We start from the raw sequence: 23163 nt of genomic DNA, 5'->3' as shown, positions 1-23163 counted from the left end.
GTAACATCTTTATTGTTTCTTTAGTTAAGCAACCTAGAAATAAAATTCCTGGATCAAAGATGAGGAACAATTTTAAAGTTCCTGACTCATATTTTTGTACTTGATTTTAGCCAAAAGGCTGAAAGGCAATTGATGATATTTTGTTGCCAGTTTTTTTCATTTGTATTGCTTTTAGGAAGTGGGGATTGAACCCAAGGGCATTCTACCTCACAGCTACATTCCTGCCCCTTTTTATTTTTGAAACAGGGTCTTGCTGCATTGTTGAGGATCTTCCTGAGTTGCTAAGGCTGCCCTTGAGCTTGTGATCCTCCTCGCTCAGCCTCCCAAATACTGGAATCACAGGCTTTTACCACTGTGCCTGGTGATGATAAATATTTAAAAATTACTTGTCAGAAGAGTTGTGCTAATTTATCCTTCCTCTAGAAATAACACTGTTTTCTTCTTCCTTTTCCCCTGTCAGATATCTTAATAACTCTTAGATAGGGAAGTATATATTATCCTTTTATTGCAGAAGAGAATTCACTCTTGAAGATAATGACTCACCTAAGTGAAAAAGTAAAAGTCAAATTAGTATTCAAACCCAGAACCTATGTTCTTTCTGATATACCATGCTGGCTCAGATGAAGTGCTCTGCTGTAGGGCACAGATATATTTATCCCTTCTGACAGTGTTTTAGCTTAAAACCAAAACAAAACAAAAAACCTCTTTGATTCTTTTCTTCCTCACTTTTTCCATCTTATACAAATGGAAATATTTGTGTGTGTGTGTGTGTGTGTGTGTGTGTGTGTGTGTGTGTGTGGTGCTGGGGATTGAACCGAGGGATATAATACTTGTGAGCTACATTCTCAGCCCTGGTATTTGTTTGTTGTTTGTTTATTTATTTGCTGATTGATTAATAACTACTGGGGCTTGAACCCAGAGGCATTCTGTTTTATTTCTTATTTGGAAATAAGGACTCACTAGGCTCCTTTTGATAAGTTACTGAGGCTGGCTTTGAACCTGCAGTTCTCCTGTCTCAGCCTCTTATACACTGGGATTACAAGTACGTGCCACGATGTCTGGTTTTATTTTTTATTTTGAAACAGGGTCTTACTAAGTTGCTGAGGCTGGTTTTGAACCTGTCATCCTCCTGTCTCAGCCTCCCAAGTACTGGGGTTACAAGTGTGCGTCACTATACCCAGCTTGAAAGTTAAATTTGATTAGAAGTGAAGGGGGAGAAATAGTAACAGAAAGGAAGACTAACTTTGTTTTTTTATTTGGTATGGTATTTTGAGAAATCATCTCCTTTTTCCTTTGGGTGGCTCCATGATATCTTGTTAATCTACCATTGCTGTATCACACCCCCCACTCCCAGTTACCCCCCAGCCCCAATCTCAGGTTTATTGTAGAAATTGATGAGGATATTTTATTTTTTTATTTTTTGTGATACTGGGGGGTGGGGGTGGAACCCAAGGGGCTTTCTACCTCCAGGCTATACCCCCAACCCTATTTTGTACTTTATTTGGAAACAGGGTCTCACTAAGTTGCTGAGAGCCTCACTAAGTAGCTGAGGCTGGCTTTGAACCCGTGTGATCCTCCTGTCTCAGCCTCCCAAGCGCAGGGATTACAAGTGTGCCCCACCACGCCCGGCAATGAAGATATTTAAAATTTTATTTTTGTGGTACAGGGGATTGAACCCAGGGACATTCTACCTCAGCCCTATTTTATTTATTTATTTATTTATTTATTTATTTATTTATTTATTTATTTATTTTTGCAGTATCTGGGGTAGAACCTCAGGGGCATTGTACCTCTGAGCTACACCCCCAGCCCTATTTTTAAGGTGTGTGTGTGTGTGTGTGTGTGTGTGTGTGTGTGTGTGTGTGTATGGTACTGAGGGTGGACCCCAGAGGTTTTTCTACCTCCGGGCTATACTTCCAGACCTATTTTATACTTTATTTGGAAACAGAGTCTCATGAAGTTGCTGAGAGCCTCACTGAGTAGCTGAGGCTGGCTTCGAACCTGTGGGATCCTCCTGTCCCAGACCCCCAAGCGCAGGGATTACAAGCATGTGCCACCAGGCCCGGGCTCTTAGTCTTTTTTTTTTTTTTATTTTTGAAACAGGATCACACTGAATTGTGAAATGCCTCGCTAAGTAGCGGAGGCTGTCCCGGAACCTCAATCCTTTGGTCTCTGCCTCTCAAATGCTGGGATTACAAGTGTGCACCACCATACCTGGCTTTTTAAATTTTTATTTTGAAACAGATTCTCACTAAGTTGCGGACGGCCTCACTAAGTAGCTAAGGCTGACTGTGAACCTGCAATCCTCCTGTGTTAGCCTCCCAAGTACTAGGATTACAAATGTGTGGCCTTAGATTTTATTTTAAAATGCAATACATCTAGAATAGTCTAAAAAATAATCTTTGGGGGGAAAAAAAAACAGCCAGGCATGCTTGCAGTCCTGGTACTTGGGAGCCTGAGATAGAAACTCAGGTTCAAAGCCAGCCTCAGCAATTTAGTAAGATCCTGTTTTAAAATAAGGGGCGGGGGCTGGGGTATAGATTGGAGATAGAACACTCTGGGTCCAGTCCTCAGTCTCTCTCTCTCACACTCACACTCACACACACACACACACACACACACACACACACAGACATGAAATAGCTAAAATTATCTGGATGCAAGGGTTATTATATATTTTTTCTTTTTAATATTTTTATTAAAAAAATTTTTTTATTGGTGCACTGTATTCATACATCATAATGGGATAAATAAAAACTTTTGTAGACATACATGCACACATTGCCCAATTAGCCCCTACCCGATTCCTACCCCGTTCCCTCCCCATCCCTTCCCATGCTTGGCTTAGTGGTTGACATCTAGTATTATAACAATTTATCCAAAATTAACAATGATAATCTCACATAACAGTTTCATTTGTCTGATACCAAGCTTTTGATGACTTAAAGATAACATTTCAATATTTCGTTTTGCTTTCTTACCAGAGAATATTTTTTTTAGATGAAACTATCATACATTTATTTATTTATTTTTCAGAAAAAAAATCTATCCTAATATGGAATATGGACTCTAGATACCCAAAACAATCTCAAAAAAGAACAAAGCTAGGAGATGTATATTTTCTGATTTCAAACCATATAAAGCTACAATAATTGAAACAGTGTAGTACTGTTCTGAAAGCAGATATATAAACCATTGGAGTTAAATAAAAGCCTAGAGCTAAATTCTTCCCTATATTGTCAAGTTATTTTTGACAAGGTTTCCATGAACATTTGGCGGAGGAAATAATAATATTTTGACTAAATATTGTTGAAAAATAATAATTACATGAAAAAGAATAAAATTCGACCCTTATCTAACACCATATTACAAATATTAACTCAAAATAGATAATAGACCTAAATATAAATCTTAACACTATAAACTTTTAGAAGAAAATCTGGGTCATTAAACCTCACAACATTGAAATTGGCAATGATTTCTTGGATATGATTTAAAAGGTACAGGCAACAGAAGGGTAAACAAACTCCCTAAAAAATAAAAAAAATTGTATATCCAAAGACAGTATAATCAGAGTTAAAAGTTACTGATAGAATGGGATAAAATATTTCCAAATGCTATATCTGAAGGTATATTAATATTCCAAATAGAAATCCTAAAAATTAGCAACAGAAAAAGCAAACAATACAATTTAGAGATAGGTAAAAGACTAACATAAATAATGAATCTCCACAGATAACCAGTCTTGTTTCTCTGGTTTTGGTGTGTGTTACCTAATTCTTCTTTGTAGTTAATCTCTTTGAGTATTTTCTCTAGCGCTGGTTTTGAAGACATAAATTCCTTCAGTTTCTGTTTGTCATGGAAGCTTCTTATTTCCCCATCTAATTTGATAGAAAGTTTTGCTGGGTAGGAAATTTTTGGCTGGAAGTTGTTTTCTTTCAGAGTTTGGAATATGTACTCCAAGCCCTTCTGGCTCTCATGACGTGGTTTGGGAAGTCTGGAGTGATTCTAATTGGTTTGCCTCTGAATGTCACTTGGCCCTTTGTTTTTGTTGCCTTTAAGATTCTCTGTTTGGCTTCCACACTGGTCATTTTGACAATTATGTGGTGTGGGGATCCCCTTCTCCGATCCTGTCTAAAGGGGGTTCTATTAAGTTTCCTGGACCTGTGTATTGACCTCTTGGTCTATGTTTGGAAAATTTTCTGCTATTACTTCCTTGAAGAGATTGTTGATCCCTTTGGTTTCACTTTCTTTTCCCTCCTCTATTCCAATCATTCTTGGGTTAGCTCTCTTAAAATGGGCCCATGTTTCTTCAATGTCAGATTCCAGCTGTTGGATTTTTTTCCCTAAATTAGAAACTATGCGTTCATTTTTGGATTGCTCATTTTCTAAGAGCGAGATTCTATTCTCCATGTGGTCTATTTGGTTGTTTGTACTTTGAATTGAGGACTTTATTAATTGCATCCTTTATCTCTTTTTGGCTCTCTCTGAATTCTTTTTGAAACACCTTTATTATTTCTACAGTTACTTTCCTGATTTGATCTTCTAGAAATCTCTGAATTTCTGTTTTATTGAGTTCTGATGTTGTGGGGTTGTGGGCATTCATTGCTCCATTGTTATTCCTCTTTCCCATGATTTCAGAAGTTTGTGCCTTCTCTGGGTTCTTCCCTTGAGTCACTACGACTTCACTTAAGGTGCTCTGGATCTCAGTCCCCACTACTCCTTTATTAGGTTGTATCGCAGAGTCTCAGACCCAGGGAGTCAATCGAGGCTGCTTTAGACCATGGGGGGGGGGGTGCCAGGTTGGGCATTCTCCTATGGTGTGATATCTCTGCCACCGCCATTCCCCCACTGGGTCAAGTCCCTGGGAGTGCAGTACTGGGATTTCTCCTCTAGGGGCCGCAATTTGACTTACTGTTGATGAGTGTGTCGATGGAGCTGTAGTGGACTCGGTGAATTCGCTGCTGTTGCCGCCGGTGGCAATATGGCACCGCTGCCACACCCTCGGCCGTGGGGCTGGCGTATTTCTTCTCTGGTTTTGAGCTCTGCTCTGAGTCCCTGCAGGGTGTGCTGAGCCCAGCCACTTGGAGCTTTAGGTGCTCTCTGCGCCGAAAAATCTGCCGAATCCCTCCCGGCTCACCTTGGCTCGCTGTCCGCCACTCCTTTCTGGAGCCTGGTGGGCTGTTGAGTGCGTTGGTCTGGTGCTGTCCGGTGAGCTCGCCGCTGACCCCAGCAGTAAGGCGCTGCTGCCGCGTCCTTGGGCGTGAGGCCGTATCTCCTCTGTGGCTCTGAGCTCTTTTCTGAGTTCCCCTCCTCTCGAGCCTGGTGCTGCAAGGAAAGATGGCTCCCGCCGCTCCGCACCGCAGCTCCGGCCGCAGCACTGCGGTCTGGTTTCTTTCTGGTGTCTCGTTTTTCCAGCCCTCTTTTTCTCTGTCCCTTGTAATTACATTTTTTGTGTCTCTGCTGATGGTGTTTTCTGACTGTGAAAGGCGCTGATTTTGTATAATAGAGATTGGTTGTTAGCGGGGCTCGTAAGCCCCGCTTTTCTCCGTCGCCATCTTCCCGGAACTCTCGGTTATTATAAATCTATTATTTGTATTTGTATTGGAGATAAACCCAGGGGCATTCTACCTCCAAGTTATACTCCCAGCCATTTTTATTTTTTGTTCTTGAAGCAGGGTCTTGCTAGGTTTCTGAGAGTCATGTTCTAAGTTGCTGAGGCTGTCCTTGAACCTGCAGTTCTCCTGTCTTAGCCTCTCAAGTACTGGGATTACAAGTGTGCATCACCATGCCTGACTATTTATTTATTTATTTATTTATTGCCGTACTGGGGATGGAACCCAGAGACGTTCTACCCCTGGGTAGAACGACACCCCTAGCCTTTTTTTTTTATTCTTTGTTTTTGAAACAGGGTCTCACTGAGTTGCAAAGGGCCTCACTAAGCACTAAGTAGTTGAGGCTGGCCATGAACTGCAATCTCTGGTCTTAGCCTCTCAAGTACTGGGATTTCAAGCATGCAGGGGCCACCCACACCTGGCTTCTTGTTTGTTTGTTGTGGAGGGCCTCACTAGATTGCTGAGGCTGGCCATGAACTTGCAATCCTCTTGTCTCAGCTTCCTAAATTCTGTGATTACAGGCTTGTGCCACCAGGCCCAGCCCTTATCTGCTCATCCATTAATGGACACTTAGATTGATTCCAAATCTTGGCTGTTGTGAATAGGCACCATCGAATGTGGGAGTATAGATCTCTTCAACATACTAATTTAATTTCTTTTATGTACCCAATAGTGGGTTTGCTGAATCATATAGTAGTTCTATTTTTAGTTATTTGGAGGACTCCCATATTGTTTTCCATAATAGCTATAGTAATTTATACCCCCACCAGTAGGGTACAAGGACTCCCTTTTCTTCACATCCTCACCAGCACTTACTTGTTATCTTTTTGTGTTACTAGGGGCTGAATCCAGGGATATTCTACCACTGAGCTATATCCCAGCCCTTTTTATTTTATTATCTGAGATAGGGTCTTGCTAAGTTGTCCAAGCTGGTCTCAAATTTTCGATCATTCTGCCCCAGCCTCCTGTGTAATTGGGAATACAGGCATGCACCACCATACTTGGGAAGCATTTATTTTTCATATATAGGTTGAGTGTCCCCAGTAAGAAAATCTAAAATGCTCCAAAATATGGAACTTTTTGAGCATTAACATGCTGCCTCAGGTAGAAAGTTCCATACCATACCATGGAACTGTATTTTTTAAAATGTTTTTATTGGTGCATTATAGTCATACATCTTCATGGGATACAAGATGGTGAAGACATACATGCATACATCACCCAATTAGCCCTTACCCTGTTCTCCATTCCCTCCCCCTTCCTCCTCATGTTTGGCTTAGTGATTAACTTTGATGTGTTTGTTAAAGTACATCATGTACATTAGAGAATTTCCCTCTTCCCCCCTCCCATCCTCTCAGGTCGCCTTATTTGCTCATCTATAGAATCACCTTCATCTAGAGTTCCTCCTATGACCCATTTCTCCCTAGCTGAAACTATTTTGTGTACAGAATTATTAAAAATACTGTATAAATGTACTGTATAAATACTGTTTTATCCATGGGGCACATGCTTGAAATTCCAGTACTTGGGAGGCTGAGACAGGAGGATAACAGGTTTGAGGCATCTGTAATCACAGCTTTTTGGGATGCAGAGGCAGGAGGATCACAAGTTAAAGGTTAGTGTGGGCAATTTAGAGACTCTGTCTCAAAACAAAATAAGGACTTGCAATATATAGCTCAGTGTTAGAGTGCTTGACTAGCAAGTGCGAGGCCCCAGGTTCAATCCCAAGTACCTTAGGGTGGGAGGAAGATGTCTTGAATAATGGTCTCATGGAAACAGAAAGGTGAACAGTAGAGTAGAGAAACGGGATCAGGGAGGAGGGGAGGCACTGGGGAATGAGATAGACCACACTGTATATGTGTTCGTACAAATATATGACAACAGTTCCCACTATTCTGTGTAATTGTAATGCACCAATTAGAAAAAAGCATAATGTACAAGTATTTCTGTTTCTCAAATATGAGAGCTATAACGTACTTAGAAAAAGTACTAGTTTGAGAAATATATTTATACACAATTACAGCAAAGAAAAAGATAGCATGTGCTTACATCCTAATTGTATATTAATAGATTTATCCATTAAAATCTTTCTCTTTAGCCGGGCATGGTGGCACACGCTTGTAATCCTTGCGCTTGGGAGGCTGAGACAGGAGGATCATGCAGGTTCGAAGCCAGCCTCAGCTGGCTTAAGAGACCCTGTCTCCAAATAAAATATAAAATAGGTCTGGGAGTGTAGCCCGGAGGTAGAAGGGTTCCATCCCCAGTACCACCAAAAAAAAAAAAAAAAAAAAAATCTTTCTGTTTAGCCATGTGTGGTGGCCTTGCTTCTAATCTCAGTACGTAAGAGGCTAAGACAGGAAGATCGCAGGTTCAAAGTCAGCCTTAGCAATTTAGGCTCTCATTAACCTAGTGAGACCCTGTTTCCAAATAAAAGATAATTCTAGCCAGGCATAGTGGCACACACTTGTAATCCCAGTGCTTGGGAGACTGAGACAGGAGGATCACACAGATTCGAGGCTCTCAGCAACTTAGTGAGACCCTGTTTCCAAATAAAGTATAAAAAATAGGTCTGGGAGTATAGCCCGGAGATAGAAGAGTTCCACCCGCAGCACCACAAAAAAAAAAGAAAAAAGAAAAAAAGAAAGAAAGAAAGAAAGAAAGAAAGAAAGAAAGATTGATTCTAGCTGAGGATGTAACTTGGATATAGACTGCCTTTGGGTTCAAGCTGCATTACCGAAAAGAAAAATCTGTGTGTTTGGGTGGGGGGGCTACTGGGGATTGAACCCAAGGGCATTCTACCTCTGAGCTATATATCCAACCCTATTTTATTTTTTGTTTGGAAACAGGATCTCACTAAGTTTCAGAGGGTCTCACTAGGTTGTTGAGGCTGGTCTTGAATCTGCAATCCTCTCGTATTAGCTTCTCAATACTGGGATTACAGGCATGCGCCATCACACTCAGAGAGAGGGGGGGAGGGGGAGGGGAGAGGGACGGAGAGAGGGAGTGAGGGGGAGGGAGAGGGAGGGGGAGGGAGGTACTAGGGATGGAACCCAGGGGCCTTCTACCTCTGGAATACACTCCCAGATCAAATTTTTATTTTTTATTTGGAAACAGTCTCACTAAGTTGCTGAGACTGGCAACAAACCTGGAATCCTGTCTCATCCTCCAAGTACTACTATGCCTAGCTCCATTTTATTTTTTATTTTTGGTCTAGTATTCACTAAATTATATGAGTTATTCATCACTTTATCTATTTATCTATTTATTTATTTATTTATTTTTGTAGTGCTGGGGATTGAACCCAGGGGCATTCTACCTTTGAGCTATACCCTCAACCCTATTTTTAATTCTTTATTTTGAAACAGAATTTCACTGAGTTGCGGAGGACCTCATTAAGTAGCTAAGGCTGGTTGTGAACCTGTGATCTTAGACTCCCAAGTACTGAGATTACAAGTATGTGCCACCACACCCAGTTCATCACTTTATTTTAAAATAGGCTTTGTATTAAATTTTGCTCAGCTATAGCATTTTTTTTAAACTTTTGTATATTTTATTTTATTTTTTGTGATGCCGAGGATTGAGTTAGGATAATACTAGGGCTTTTTTGTTGTTGTTGTTGTTACTGGGCATAGAATCCAGGGGCATTCTAACTCTGAGATACACCAGCAGCTTTTATTTTTTATTCCTTATTTTGAAACAAGGCCTCACTAAGTTGCAGAAAACCTCACTAAGCTGATAGTTTAGGCTGCCTGCAAACCATGATTGTCCTGTCTCATCCTCCCAAGCACTGGGGTTACAAGAGTGTGCTACCATGTTTGGCTTAATACTGGGGGTTGAGTTAGGCTAATGTAAGTTATGATATTTTCTAGGTTAAGTTTATAAATGTATTTTTTTGTGTATGTGGTACCGGGGATCAAACCCAGGGACATTCTACTTCCAAGCTATATATCCCAGCCCTATTTTTTATTTTCTATTTTGAAACAGTCCCATTAAGCTGCGGAGCGCCTCACTAAGTAGCCGAGGCTGCCCATGAACCTGCAATCCTCCTGTCTCTGTCTCCCAAGTACTGGGATTACAAGTGTGCGCTACCATACCTGGTTTATAAATGCATTTTTGACTTGGGGATATTTTCAGTTTATTTTGTGTTTATTAGGAATGCAGTCCTGTTATAAGTAGGAGAATAGCTCAATCTTTACTGATTCAAACTAGATCCATGATGTTAGCACAGTTGCATATATTAGGAAGAAGGGAGTAAGGGGCTAGCATTCATATTCTTTTTTTTTTTTTTTTTTTGCGGGTCTGGGGATGGAATCCAGAGGCATTTGACCTCCGAGCTACACCCCCTGCCCAATTTTTTTTTTTTATTCTTTATTTTGAAACCAGGTCTCACTGAGTTGCAGAGGCCTCACTAAGTAGCTGAGGCTGTCCGCGAACCGCGATCCTCCGGTCTCAGCCTCCTCCGGTCTCAGCCTCCCGAATGCTGGGATGACAAGCATGCTGGGATGACAAGCGTGCGCCACCACGCCCGGCTTGCATTTGTACTCTTAGATAAGAATATATTGAATATTGAGCCAGAGGCTTCTATGTGATGAGCTAGATGAAGTATCCTATGTAGTTATCCTAGAAGTATCTTCAAGAAAACCTAAAAATAGTACATTTGTGGGGAGATTATATGGATTAGTTAGCTATAAATACTTTTTAATTGTACATTGATCTTAAATCATTTGCACATAGGCTTTCAGTAACTATAAAGGTATATTAAAATATGCCAAATTGCTTTCCAGTATGGTTGTAAAACTATTCAGTCTATTTCCTTATATGTAGGTCTGTACCTGATAGGATCTGGATTTAAGATTTTTGCCTACTGCTGGGTGTGGTGGTGGCGGCGCACGCTTGTAATCCCCATGCTTGGGAGGCGGAGACAGGAGGATCGCGCAGGTTCGAAGCCAGCCGCGCTGGCGTAAGATACCCTGTTTCAAAAATATAAAATAGGTCTGGGAGTGTAGCCCAGAGGAAGAAGGGCTTCCAGGAACCCCAGTACCAACAAAACAGACAAAACAAAAAAAGATTTTTGCCTACCTGAGGGGAATGATAAATTATCTTAATTTCTTTGATAACCAGTAGGGTTATTATCTTCAGCATCTTTTTATATTTTTTAGTCTTTTACTTTATGACTTATAGGATTTATATGTTTTGTTTTATTTTGTTTATTTATTGCAGTACTAGAGATTGCAGCCAGGAACACTTTGCCACATTCTCAACTCTATTTATTTTTTTATTTTAAGACAGGGCCTTGCTAAACTGTGCAGGCTGCCTTCACATTTCCCATCCTCTTGCCTCAGCTTCCCAAGTCTCTGGCATACGCCACCATGCCTGAAATTTGCATCTTTTTAGAAATCCTTTTCTGCCCTTTAAAAATTATGCCTCTGTGTTTTCTTTGACAATTTTGAAACAGTATGCAGCTGCTTTGGGGCTCGGGGTGTGGCTTGGTGTTAGAGCACTTATGTAGCATGTGTGGGCCTGGGCTTCATCGCCAGTAACACAGGAAAGGAAAGAAAAGAAATGCAGCTGCTTGAATTCTCCTCTAATTTATTTTTGTGTAAGTTAGTTGGAGATTTTATCTTTCCATGTGGTTAACTAGCGGTCTCCATATCTTCATGAAATAGTTCATTATTTTCCAAACAACTTGTAGTGTCACCTCTATTTGCCAAACTCCCCATGCATGTTAGGGCCTGTTTCAGAGCCCTTTGTTCTTTTCCACTGATCTATTATAAGATTTTTTTTTTTTTGGCAACTTCATGAATTATAAGAGATTTTATTATTTATTTATTTATTTATTTATTTATTTATTTATTTATTTATTTTTGGTGGTACTGGGGTTGCTGGAAGCCCTTCTACCTCCGGGCTACACTCCCAGACCTATTTTATTCTTTTTTATTTTTGGAAACAGGGTCTCTTAAGCCAGCACGGCTGGCTTCGAACCTGCGTGATCCTCCTGCCTCCGCCTCCCAAGCGCGGGGATGACAAGCGTGCACCACCACGCTCGGCTATAAGACATTTTAAGCTAGAAAATTTTTTATGAAAATCTTCAAACACATACAAAGAGAGAATTGTATAAACAGCCCCCATATATTCATCACCCACATTCAGTAGTTACCAAGAATTAACCACACTAATACCTGTTTGTCTTTTGTTTATGTATTTTGTTTCATTTTATTTTATTTTTGTGATACTAAGGATTGAACTCTGGGTTTCTACCTCTGAGCTATATCCTTAACCCTTTTTTGTTTGTTTATTTATTTAATTTTGTGGCACTGGAGATTGAACCCAGGGCCATTCTACCTCTGAGCTACACCCCAGCTCTGTTTTATATTAAGTTGCTGAGGCTGGCCGTGAACCTACAGTCCTCCTGTGTCGTCCTCCAAAATACTTGAATTATAGGCATGCACCACCATACCAGCTTTATTTTTTACTTTGAAACTGTCTTGTTAAGTTACTATACACCGACCTTAAACCTATAGTCCCTTTGACTCAGCCTCCCAAGTACTGGGATTACAGGTGTGTGTGCCACTGTGCATTTGATGTATTTTAAAGGATATTTGAACTGGGCATGGTGGTGCATACTTGTAATCCCAATACTTGGGAGGTTGAGACAGTATAATCACAGGTTTGTTGTCAGCCTCAGCAACTTCTTCATAAATATCTAATATCATACCATCAAAATTAAGCATCTTATATCATTTATATAAGATTACATTTTATATTTATCCATATTATTCAAATTTCTCTATTTAAAAATAATTTTTATACTGAGATTGAATTCACAGACATTCTACCTCTGAGTTATACGTCCAACCCTATTTTATATTTTATTTTATCTTGCTGAATTGCTGAGGACTACTAAGTTGACGATGCTGGCCTCAAACCTGTGATCCTTCTGTCTCAGCCTTCTAGGTACTGGGATTACAAGCTTGCACCATCACACTGGGCTTTGTTTAGAAATGTTATGATAAAGCTGGGTATGGTGGCGCATGCTTGTAATCACAGTGCTTGGGAGGCTGAGACAGGAGGATTGCACAGGTTCAAAGCCAGCCTCAGCTATTTAGTGAGACTCTCAGCAACTTAGTGAGACCCTGTTTCCAAATAAAGTATAAAATAGGTCTGGGAGTGTAACTGAGATACAAAAAGCCCCTGGGTTCCACCCCCAGTATGAAAGGAAGGAAGGAAGGAAAAGTTATGATAGCTGGTTTGTTTAAATCACAATTTATCAGGGTTTTTAGATTGAATTTCGTCTTTCTTTCTTTCTTTCTTTTTTTCTTTCTTTCTTTCTTTCCTCTGGAAATTCAATGCAGGGCCTCAGAACATGTTAGGCAAAAGTTCTAAAGTTTTTTCTGAGCTGGGCGTGGTGGCACACGCTTGCAATCCCCGCACTTAGGAGGCTGAAACAGGAGAAACACACAGGTTCGAAGCCAGCCTCAGCTACTTAGTGAGGCTCTCAGCAACTTAGTGAGACCCTGTTTCCAAATAAAATAGAAAAAAGGTCTGGGAGTGTAGCCTGGAGGTAGAAAGCCCCCTGGGTTCCACCCCCAGTGCCACCAAAAATAAATAAATAAATAAATAAATAAAATAAAATAAAAAGTTTTTTCTACATTTCCTAATTTTTTAAAAGTTTAAATCATTTGAGCAATTTCCCCTTCCCAGTCTCTCCTTAATTTTTCTGCAGTTGACATGTTGAAGAAATCTACTAGGTTATTCTTTTTTTTTTCTTTTTGGTGGTACTGGGGGTGGAACCCAGCGGCTTTCTACTTCCCGGCTATACTCCCAGACCCATTTTATATTTTATTTGGAAACAGGGTCTCACTAAGTAGCTGAGGCTGGCTTCGAACCTGCGTGATCCTCTTGTCTCCACCTCCCAAGCGCAGGGATTACAAGCGTGCGCCACCATGCCCAGCAAGGTTATTCTTTAATATGTCATTTAATTTGTTTTATTTCCATACATATTCTGTAAACCAGAAGTTAGTTTTAAAGGCTTGATTAGATTTAGTTCAATTTCTTTGGGGTTGAGAGGTTGAAGAATACTTCATAGGTGGTGCTGGGACTTCACATTTATTTAGGCAAATGAAGTGTGGCTGTTACACCCACTCTTAGCAGGGCTGACGCTGGCTTTGTGGGATTTAGCTGGTGTCAGCTGAACCCTCCACAGTAAGATTCTGACCTGGTTCCTCAGGTGCAGCTTTCTGGTCGCCGGGCCTCCTATACTTACTACCCAGAACTCTTCATTAACAATTTTGTGTCATCAGCTAGAGCTGTTTGATAATTCTGAAATGTTTTTGGTACAAGAAAGGATGAATGGTTTGTTCTTTCCCTTTAATTTGTCACTGTTCTGAGAAGGGAATTGGTGGTCTAGTTAGTTCCAGTGAATCGTGGTGGTGCTGGGGGTGGAACCCAGAGGCTTTCTACAGTCTTTTTTATTTTTATTTTTATTTTTTTTTGAGGTACTGGGAATGGAACCCTTCTACCTCCGGGTTACACTCCTAGATCTGTTTATATTTTATTTGGAACCAGGGTCTCTTAAGCCAGTGAGGCTGGCTTCGAACCTGTGTGATCCTCCTGTCTCCGTCTCCCAGGCGCGGGGATTACAAGCGTGCCCACCACACCTGGCTCTACAGTTATTTTTTACCTAGACAAATGTAGAATTGTTGTAAGATTAAATAAATGTACTATCAATGTTTTTATATTTTTATAAATTTGATGCATTTGTTTCTTTTGTGTAATAATTGATTTTTCTGTATTTTGGTTAGGCACTTGGTATATCAAATGAAGAAAAATTTGTTATTACAACAACAAGTAGGAAAGAAATTACCTGTGATAATTTTGGTGAGTAAACAATGCTTAAAGTTAAGCTCATGCTTTTATGTTTAATAATGATAGAGTAATAACTTTTATTACCCAGTTAGGTACCTAAAACTATTGATGATTTTGGTTGTTTTTTGGTTGTTTGTTTGTTTTTGGTGGTACTGGGGGTGGAACCCAGAGGCTTTCTACCTCCATGCTATACTCCCAGACCTATTTTATACTTTATTTGGAAACAGGGTCTCACTAAGTTGCTGAGCGCCTCACTAAGTAGCTGAGGCTGGCTTCGAACCTGTGCAATCCTCCTGCCTCAGCCTCCTAAGCGCGGAGATTACAAGCGTGCGCCACCACACCTGGCAATTTTGGTGGTTTTTATGGGATGAGGGAGGAAACGTTCATAGTCCACTCAGAAGTCATATTTTTCTGGCAGGATTATAGAATAATAATTGCTACCACTTAGGACTGCGGAAGATATGCCCTTGCCCAAACACCCAGCCTAGCCTTTCTATCCAGGCTGTAAGCTGATTCTCTTAGCCAGCTTAAGCCTTCCTTATCTGTTTTTAATTCTGTTAGCCTTTAGAACCTGCCAGTTTTTCATGTCTGAGTTCTTTTCTTCTCTGTTCATGTTGATAGCATTCTAATATAGATCCTCAGCTAACTTTTTGTAATAGCTTAACTTATAAAAAATTGAGTGGAACTATTTATACCTATTCTGTTGATTTCTTCAACAAAATACAACTGACTTTGTAGATATAGATCCCTTGAAGGTTTGCCTGCACCTTTGTTAAAGATATTTCATAGATATAATTGGCATTTTCAAAATTGTAAGTTCATTTTGTTTCTGATGCTAACCTAGCATTCAAGATTTGAACTCTTAATTACAGATGAAACCGTTAAAGATGGAGTCACTCTATACCTGCTGCAGTCAGTCGATCAATTACTGCTAACAGCAACAAAAGAACGAATTGACTTCCTACCTCACTATGACACACTGGTTAAAAGTGGCATGTATGAATATTACGCAAGTGAAGGGCAAAATCCTTTGCGTAAGTATCCCATTCTTACTACTTTTGATACCCTTTTCTTTATCCCCGGTTTCCTCTTCCTTCCCGTTTTACCTCTCATTCTACTTTATAGAAGTCAGTGAGCCTCATCTTCAGCTGCCTTTCTCAACTTCTTTAGCACAGGATATTTCTTCTTTCAACTTGAGTCATCTTTAGAGTAAAATGCTCTTCTTTAAAGCTAACCTACTAGTAGGACTCGTTCCTTTTCAGTACAGGAGAGGTCTTTTACCTTTCCATCTCCGTATATATATCTACCTCTTCTGATTTATTCTTCTTGGCTTCCTGTAGATCTTTGCCAATTAAGAACTTATTTATTTTTTGTGGTACCAGGGATTGAACTCAGTGTCATTCTACCTCTGAGCCATGCCCCAGCCCTTTTTTAATTAAACAGGGTCTCATTAGGTTGCTGATAGTCACTACTTGCTCAGGCATCCTTGAACCTGTGATCCTCCTGTCTCAGCCTCCCAGCTCTTAGGTTACGGAAGTGTGCCACTGCGCCTGACTACAATTATTTTTTTGGTACTCAGGATTGAACCCAGGGGCATTTTACCTTAGAGCTGTTTTATTTTTTATTTTGAAACAGTGTCTCACTAAGTTGCTGAGAGGCTAAGTTGCTGAGGTTGTACTTACCTCAAACCTGCAATGGTCCTGTCTCAGCCTCCCAAGTGCTGGGATTATGGACGTGCACCACCACACCTGGTTTCCTTGTATTTGTTTAAATTTGAAACAGAAGCCGGATGCATGGTGGCACACACTTGTAATCCCAGTATTTGGAAGCTGAGACTGAAGGATCACAGTTCACGTACAGCCTCAGCTACTTAGTGAGGCCCTCTGCAACTAAGACCCTGTTTCAAAATAAAGAGGGCAGGGAATATAGCTCGGAGATCAAATGCCCTTGGGTTACATCCCTAGACTCACAAAGAAAAAAAAAATCTCAATCAGGTACACACCTGTAATCTTAGTACCTGAGAGACCAACACGGGAAGACTGCAGGTTTTCTTCCCTCATACCAAAAATATCTTTTTTTCTAGTATGTATACATTTTATGTAGCAAACTGAGAAAACATGTATATATTTAATGATACTTAAAAAAATTTTTTTTTGGTATTGGTGAATGAACAAGGGGCATTCTACCTCCAAGCTACACCCCAACCCTATTTTTTATTCTCTTTTGTGGTGTACAGGGGGTGGAATCCAAGGGGCTTTTTCTACCTCTGGGCTACACTCCCAGACCTATTTTATACATTATTTGAAAACAGGGTCTCACTAAGTTGCTGAGAGCCTCACTCAGTAGCTGAGGCTGGCTTCAAATGTGTGCGATCCTCCTGTCTCAGCCTCCTAAGCACTGGGATTACAAGCGTGCACCACCACGCCCAGCTTTAATGATATTTAGATAGTAATTAGGCATTAAGTAGTTTTTAGTTTTTTATCATTATAATAACTGAATTTTTGTGATAAATTGTTGTGCACATTCCTAACTATTACTACTATTACTGTGGTCAGCAATGTCAGGTGATGTGCCAAGCACTTTGTAAGTGTTTTCTCATTTTGTCTTTAATCCTTTTTGATAGTAGTGCTGGGAAATGGCATAGGTCATTTTGCAGAAGAACAGACTGAGACTTTGGGTACCTTGCCCAAGGCAGTGCTGCTAATGAGGAGTAGGCCAGGGCTTGAACCCTAATAGTGATGCCTAGGCTTGAACTTATACAAGGAGATTTCTTTTTCTTAGAGAAAAGTTCATATTTCTCCCATAATCTTTCTTTTTCTTTGGTACTGGGGGTGGAACCCAGGGGCTTTCTACCTCCAGGCTATACTCCCAGACCTATTTTATACTAACTGGGTCTCACTAAGTTGCTGAGAGCCTCAGTAAGTAGCTGAGGCTGGCTTCGAACCTGTGTGATCCTCCTGTCTCAGTCACCCAAGCGCGGGGATTACAGGCGTGCGCCACCATGCCGGACATAATCTTAATTTCTTCATTAACTGCTGCCCAGCTTTTTGCTCCTGTTTATAGTAAATGTCCTCAAAAGACTTGACTGTTTTCACGATCAACAGTACTTGTCTTCCCTTCTTTTCTACTCCTCTGAACAGGAGTTTCCCCCATCTACCGTACCTTCTCTTTTAGAGTCACTGAAAGCTCAAGCCCATGATTAACTTGCAGGCTCTTTTTCCCCCCCGTAGTACTGGGGATTGAACCCAGGGAGATTCTACACCCAAGCCACACCCCAGCCCCTACTTTTTTTATTCTTTATTTTGAAACAGGTTCTGGCCTTACTAAGTGCCTCTGGCTGGCTTCAAATCTGCAGTGATCCTCCTGTCTTATCTCAGCCTCCCAAGTCCTGGGATTACAAGCATGCGCCACCATGCCCAGCCGCAGTTCTTTTCAGATATTTGACATAGTTATATCACGTTTTTTTCCTTGTATTTTTTTCAATTAGCTTTCAAGAAACCACACTATATGTATTTCTTGCTTTTGAGGTTGAAACCAGGGCCACAGACATGCTAAGCATGTACTCCTGTGCCTGAGGTACACTGTCAGCCCCAAGATCACACTCTTAGTTTCCTGTCCTCTCCGCTCTTCTCTCTCCATTTTAAGGCTGAGTCGCCTCAGGGCTAGTCCTCGGCGTGCTTTCTGCCAGCACACTCTATGCCTGGCTTCCTTTTTCTTTTTTCTTTTTTTTTTCTTTTTTTGTGGCACTGGGATTCAACAGGCATTCATTAGGTTGAAACTGTTCTCAAAACCTTCGATTCTCCCGTCTCAGCCTCCCAAGTACTGGGATTACAAGCATGTGCCATCATGCTCTGCCTTTTTGTTTTGTTTTTTATTTTCATGGTATTGGGGATTGAATCCAGGAGCATTCTACCTCCAAGCTATATCCCCAGCCCTTTTTTTATTTTTATTTTTGATACAGGGTCTCAATAGTCTTGCTGTTTGCTGAGACTGTCCTTGAACCTGTGATCTTCCTGTCTCGGCCTCCTATGTACTAGGATTATAGGTGTGCACTACCATTCTCTCTCTCTCTCTCTCTCTCTCTCTCTCTCTCTCTCTCTCTCTCTCTCTCTCTCTCTCTCTTTTTAAGTCAAATACTAAGTTCTATATATTTCTATCTTAAGTGCCTCCTTTTCTCACGTTTCCTTTACGGTCTTTTCTTCATTTTCTAAAGTTATCACCCTTAGCCAGATCCTTATACATATCTGATTTGTGATAAACTTTTCATAATTAATTTATAGACATTGCTTTTTTTTGGTGATATTAAGAATTGAACCCAGGGCATTCTACCTCCGAGCTTCACCCCCAGCCCTACTTTTTATTCTTTATTTTTTGAAACAGGTTTTCACTAAGTAGTGGAGGGCCTTATTAAGTAGCTGAGGCTGTCTGCGAATCTGTGATCCTCCTGTCTCAGCCTCCCAAGTACTGGAATTAGAAGCGTGCGCCACCACGCCCGGCTTAGACATTGCAGTATCTTAAGTGTCTGAGTGGATGTGCTTGCTGAAATGTTATTATGTGGATCAACTACAGCTTTAGTGTGTTTTACATCTGTGAAATTAAGACATGCTTATGGGATATTTCCCCCCCTTTTTTTGTGGTACTGGGGGTGGAAGCCAGGGACTTTTCTACCTCTGGGCTACACTCCCAGACCTATTTTATATTTTATTTGGAAACAGGGTGTCACTAAGTTGCCGAGAGCCTCACTAAGTATATGAGGCTGGCTTTGAACCTGTGCGATCCTCCTGTCTCAGCCTCCCAAGTGCAAGAATTACAAGCGTGCCCACCATGCCCGGCATTATTCCCCCTTTTTCTAGTTAAAGCAACACAAGTGGGCAATAGTTTGAGGAGTGGAATGTCGCCTTGGTGTAGGGAGTCAGCAGCAGTCCTGTGTCAGCTGTGAAGAGGTTGTGTTCTGCCATTTGACAAGTTTCTTAGGTTCTGTGTCCAAACAGCTCTTAAGGGACACTTTCATAGTTGTTTACATTTGCTCCTTTGTCTCTGGGTCTACTTGCTGGCTTGTGCGTGATGTAATCACATAGCACAGATGACTCTGATTTCATGGCTGTGTCTTCTCTCTGTCTCATGTCTGTCTTCAGATAATAAACTCCTTGAACCAGGAATCAGTTTGACTGACTCATGCCTGTCTGCCTTACTGGTTGATGATTGCTTTTACGAGTTGCTGAATTGGTGGTGATACTTTTATTATATATTGTATCGTTAGGTTCAAAATAATACTTTAATTCTAGCTCGATGGTTTTTTTTCTACTTTCAACTTTGTATTTTTTATTTTTGTTGATACCAGAGACTGAACCTAGGGATATTCTGCCTCTCAGCTACATCTTCAGCCCTTTTTATGTTTTTGTTTTGAAACAAGGTCTTGCTAAGTGGCTGAAAGTCATTATGTGTTGTTGAGGCTGACCTCAAACTTACGATACTCCTCCCCCAGCCTCCCAAGTACTGGGATTACAAGCATCCACAACACCACCCAGCTGCTTTGAACTTTTTTGTTTTGTTTTGCGGCACTGGGGATGGAACCCAGGGGCATTCTACCTCTGAGTTACACCCCCAGCCCTAATTTTTATTCTTTATTTTGAAACAGGGTCTCACTAAGTTGCAAAGGGCCTCACTAAGTAGCTGAGGCTGTCCTCCAATCTCAGTCTGGCTCTGCTTTGATCTTTTATGTTAAGTATTATGGAGGGAAAGTCAAACAGTAATAATTTCTCAATCTCTTCCAGCATTTGCTCTCGCAGAATTAATTGACAATTCATTGTCTGCTACTTCTCGCAATGTTGGTGTTAGAAGAATACAGATCAAATTGGTAAGAAAATAATACGTAAATTTAGTGTTTTTTTATAATAGTAGTATAAGTTAATTGAAGAAAAAATAGAAAATGAAAATTAGGCCAAAAGTAGAAACACTTATAATGTCTCTTTTATTCATAGTGTTTTCATGGATCCTTGTATATACATGTATGTAATACACTTTGTTTTTACTTTTTTTTTGCTTTCCCTTAATAGTACATTGTAAACTTTTAATATGAATATTCTATAGTTTAATATTTCCTTCCTGCAGATTCGTTGACTGGCTTGATGTAAGCTGCATAATCAGTCTTTTGTTGTTGAACATAGATGATTTTCTACATTTTTGCCATTAGACAAAATGTTGAAATGATGAACATTCTTGTATGCCTTAGTGCATGACTCTGATTATTTTTTAAGTTAAATTCTGAGAAATTGATTTTCTGGATTAAAAGACATGAAGAATTCTAAGGACGCTGATAGACTGAGCTGAAGTGCTTTTCAGTGCTACTCACTTGTCACTTTACATTAGCAGCGAAGGAGACCCCAGTAAATGGTGCTCTTCATGTTTTAGATAACTGATTTTGTTTTTCCTTTTTAAACTTTTTCCCCATAGCTTTTTGATGAAACACAAGGAAAACCTGCTGTTGCAGTGATAGATAATGGAAGAGGAATGACCTCCAAACAGCTTAACAACTGGGCGGTGTATAGGTTGTCAAAATTTACAAGGCAAGGTGACTTCGAAAGGTTAGAAAATCTTGTTTATTTCATCAATAGCTGTATATTTTAATAAGGACATAATTTGCTTTTAGATTCACATGATGCATTGCAAATTTTAATGTTATCAGCTTATTTGGTTAGGTTGTCTTATTATAGAATTTTTATGATGAATACTCAGAAATAGAACTGCATAATATTGTGCTTTGTACTTAAGGGTTCTTTTTTGCATTTCCTGAAGTATATAGGAGTTATTTTGATATACTGAGGACTCTAGAGTTTACCCCTTTCCTTAATAACTTAAAGGTGATGAAAACTATATGTAGCTTCTAGAGCAGTAGAATGATTTTAAAATAGGCTTTAGAAGTCACTTCATATCACACGCAAAATTTCTAAAATTGTATGTGGTTTTATGGAACTCACTATTGCTCTACCTTCAGAGTTCTGTTTTTTCAAACTATTCACAGTTATTAGGAAATAGAATCTGAACATGAGTTTTCTATCAGAATATAATGTAGAAAATATCCAGAATGAGAATGTCACATGGAAATCAAAATAAGCTATAAGCTGTCAGAAATGCAAAGATTTAGATTCTTAGGTTACTAGTTGAACCATAATTTAAACAAAAAAAAGCTCTATGAGTCTTTTGACACTTTATGTCAAAAAGTGACATAAGAGCGACATAAAGCTTATGTCGCTTAGCTTTCTCCAGAACATTCTGTTAGTATTTTTGTTATTAGTGTTTGTAACCTGTTCTTTGCTCTCAAAAGTCACCCACATTTAAGGATTAGTCTCATTAATGTCTTAATATAGATAGCACATATCCCTTCTCACTTCTGAAATCTCAGCACCCTCAGAATTTTTATAAAATTAGTAAGAAATTCTAGTGTCTTTTTGAGAGATACTATAGTGAAGAGCAGGACTCTAGTATCATTTGACCAGGATTGAGTTCTAGCCTTGCCACTTGCCAGTTGTCTGACATGGGTCAAAATAACTTTATTTCTCTGTGCTTCCGCTTATATACCAGTAAAATGAGGGTTAAAAATCCATAAGGTTTAGTGAAGACCGAGTTACGGTATATAAAATCCTTAGGACAGAGCCTGTCATATAGTAAGCAGTCAAATATAACTATCATGTTAGTTTTTGCTTCTCATTCCTGATTTAAAATGGACTTTTTTATTAGCCGGTGTGGTTGTGCACACCTGTAATCCAGTATTTGGGAGGCTGATGCAGGAGGATCGCAGTTCATGGCCAACTTCAGCTACTTAGTGAGGCCTCTGCAACTTAGTGAGACCCTGTTTCAAAATAAAGAATAAAAATTAGAGCCAGGGGCATAGCTCAGAGGTAGAATGGCCCTGGGTGCCATCCCCAGTACTGCAAAAGGAAAAAAGAAGAAGAAGAAGGAAACTAGCAAAGGCAAAGAATCTGAAATGAGGAGTCTTTTGTTGCTTGAAGGACAGAAAAGGGACCATTGTGGAAGCTTAGTATATGAAAAGGAGAATCAAGGAAGATAAGATGCGAGTGCTTGGCAGCACTCATTCAGGTGACTGCTCATTCTCATTCTCTTCACCACTGCCCTCTTTCTCCTCAGACCTTTTTATTTGGAAAAATTTCAAGCCAACTGGCAGGGTGAAAGAACGACTAGCACCATATCCTAGCATCTAGATTTATCAATTGTTATCATTTTGTCACATTTATTGTCTTTCTACACACACATAACCCCCCCCCCCCCGCCTCTCACCCCCTCCCTTCCTCTTCCTCTCTTCCTTAATGATTCACTTTTACGGTCCTCTTGAGAACCAAGGGTGTTCTAATGAATAGCAATAAAATTATTGTTACAGCCAACAAATACTATTGTTGCAACATATCTAATATAATGACCACATTTCGATATTTTTCTGTTTGTCAGTCTGGTCTCTTTTTTTTTTTTTTTTTTCTTTTGCAGTACTGGGGATGGAACCCAAGGGCATTCTATCTCTGAGCCACATTCCCAGCCCACTTTTTTAGTCTTTTTATTGTTTTGAAGCAGGGTATCACTGAATTGCGAAGGACCTTGCTGAGTAGCTGAGGTTGTCTGTAAACCGCCATCCTCTAGTCTCCGCCTCCTGAATGCTGGGATTACAAATGCG

The 23163-nt window shown here is 40.1% G+C and overlaps 1 protein-coding gene across 1 annotated transcript in view; it reads left to right on the top strand.

Annotated features, from left to right (window-relative positions):
- SMCHD1 (structural maintenance of chromosomes flexible hinge domain containing 1) overlaps positions 1 to 23163 on the top strand; it is a gene marked incomplete at both ends in the record, with an annotated part of 136390 nt that overhangs the window by 1979 nt on the left and 111248 nt on the right. The window contains 4 exons of the mRNA XM_080714285.1: positions 14417 to 14492; positions 15353 to 15514; positions 20255 to 20337; positions 20934 to 21064. Coding sequence (XP_080570411.1) covers positions 14417 to 14492; positions 15353 to 15514; positions 20255 to 20337; positions 20934 to 21064 — 452 coding nt within the window. The remainder of the gene's footprint in view (positions 1 to 14416; positions 14493 to 15352; positions 15515 to 20254; positions 20338 to 20933; positions 21065 to 23163) is intronic.

Source organism: Muscardinus avellanarius (genome assembly GCF_963383645.1).
Source record: "Muscardinus avellanarius genome assembly, chromosome: 17".
NCBI lineage: Eukaryota > Metazoa > Chordata > Mammalia > Rodentia > Gliridae > Muscardinus > Muscardinus avellanarius.
The sequence above is the reverse complement of the archived record's forward strand: the minus strand, read 5'-3'. Positions and strand labels throughout refer to the sequence as shown.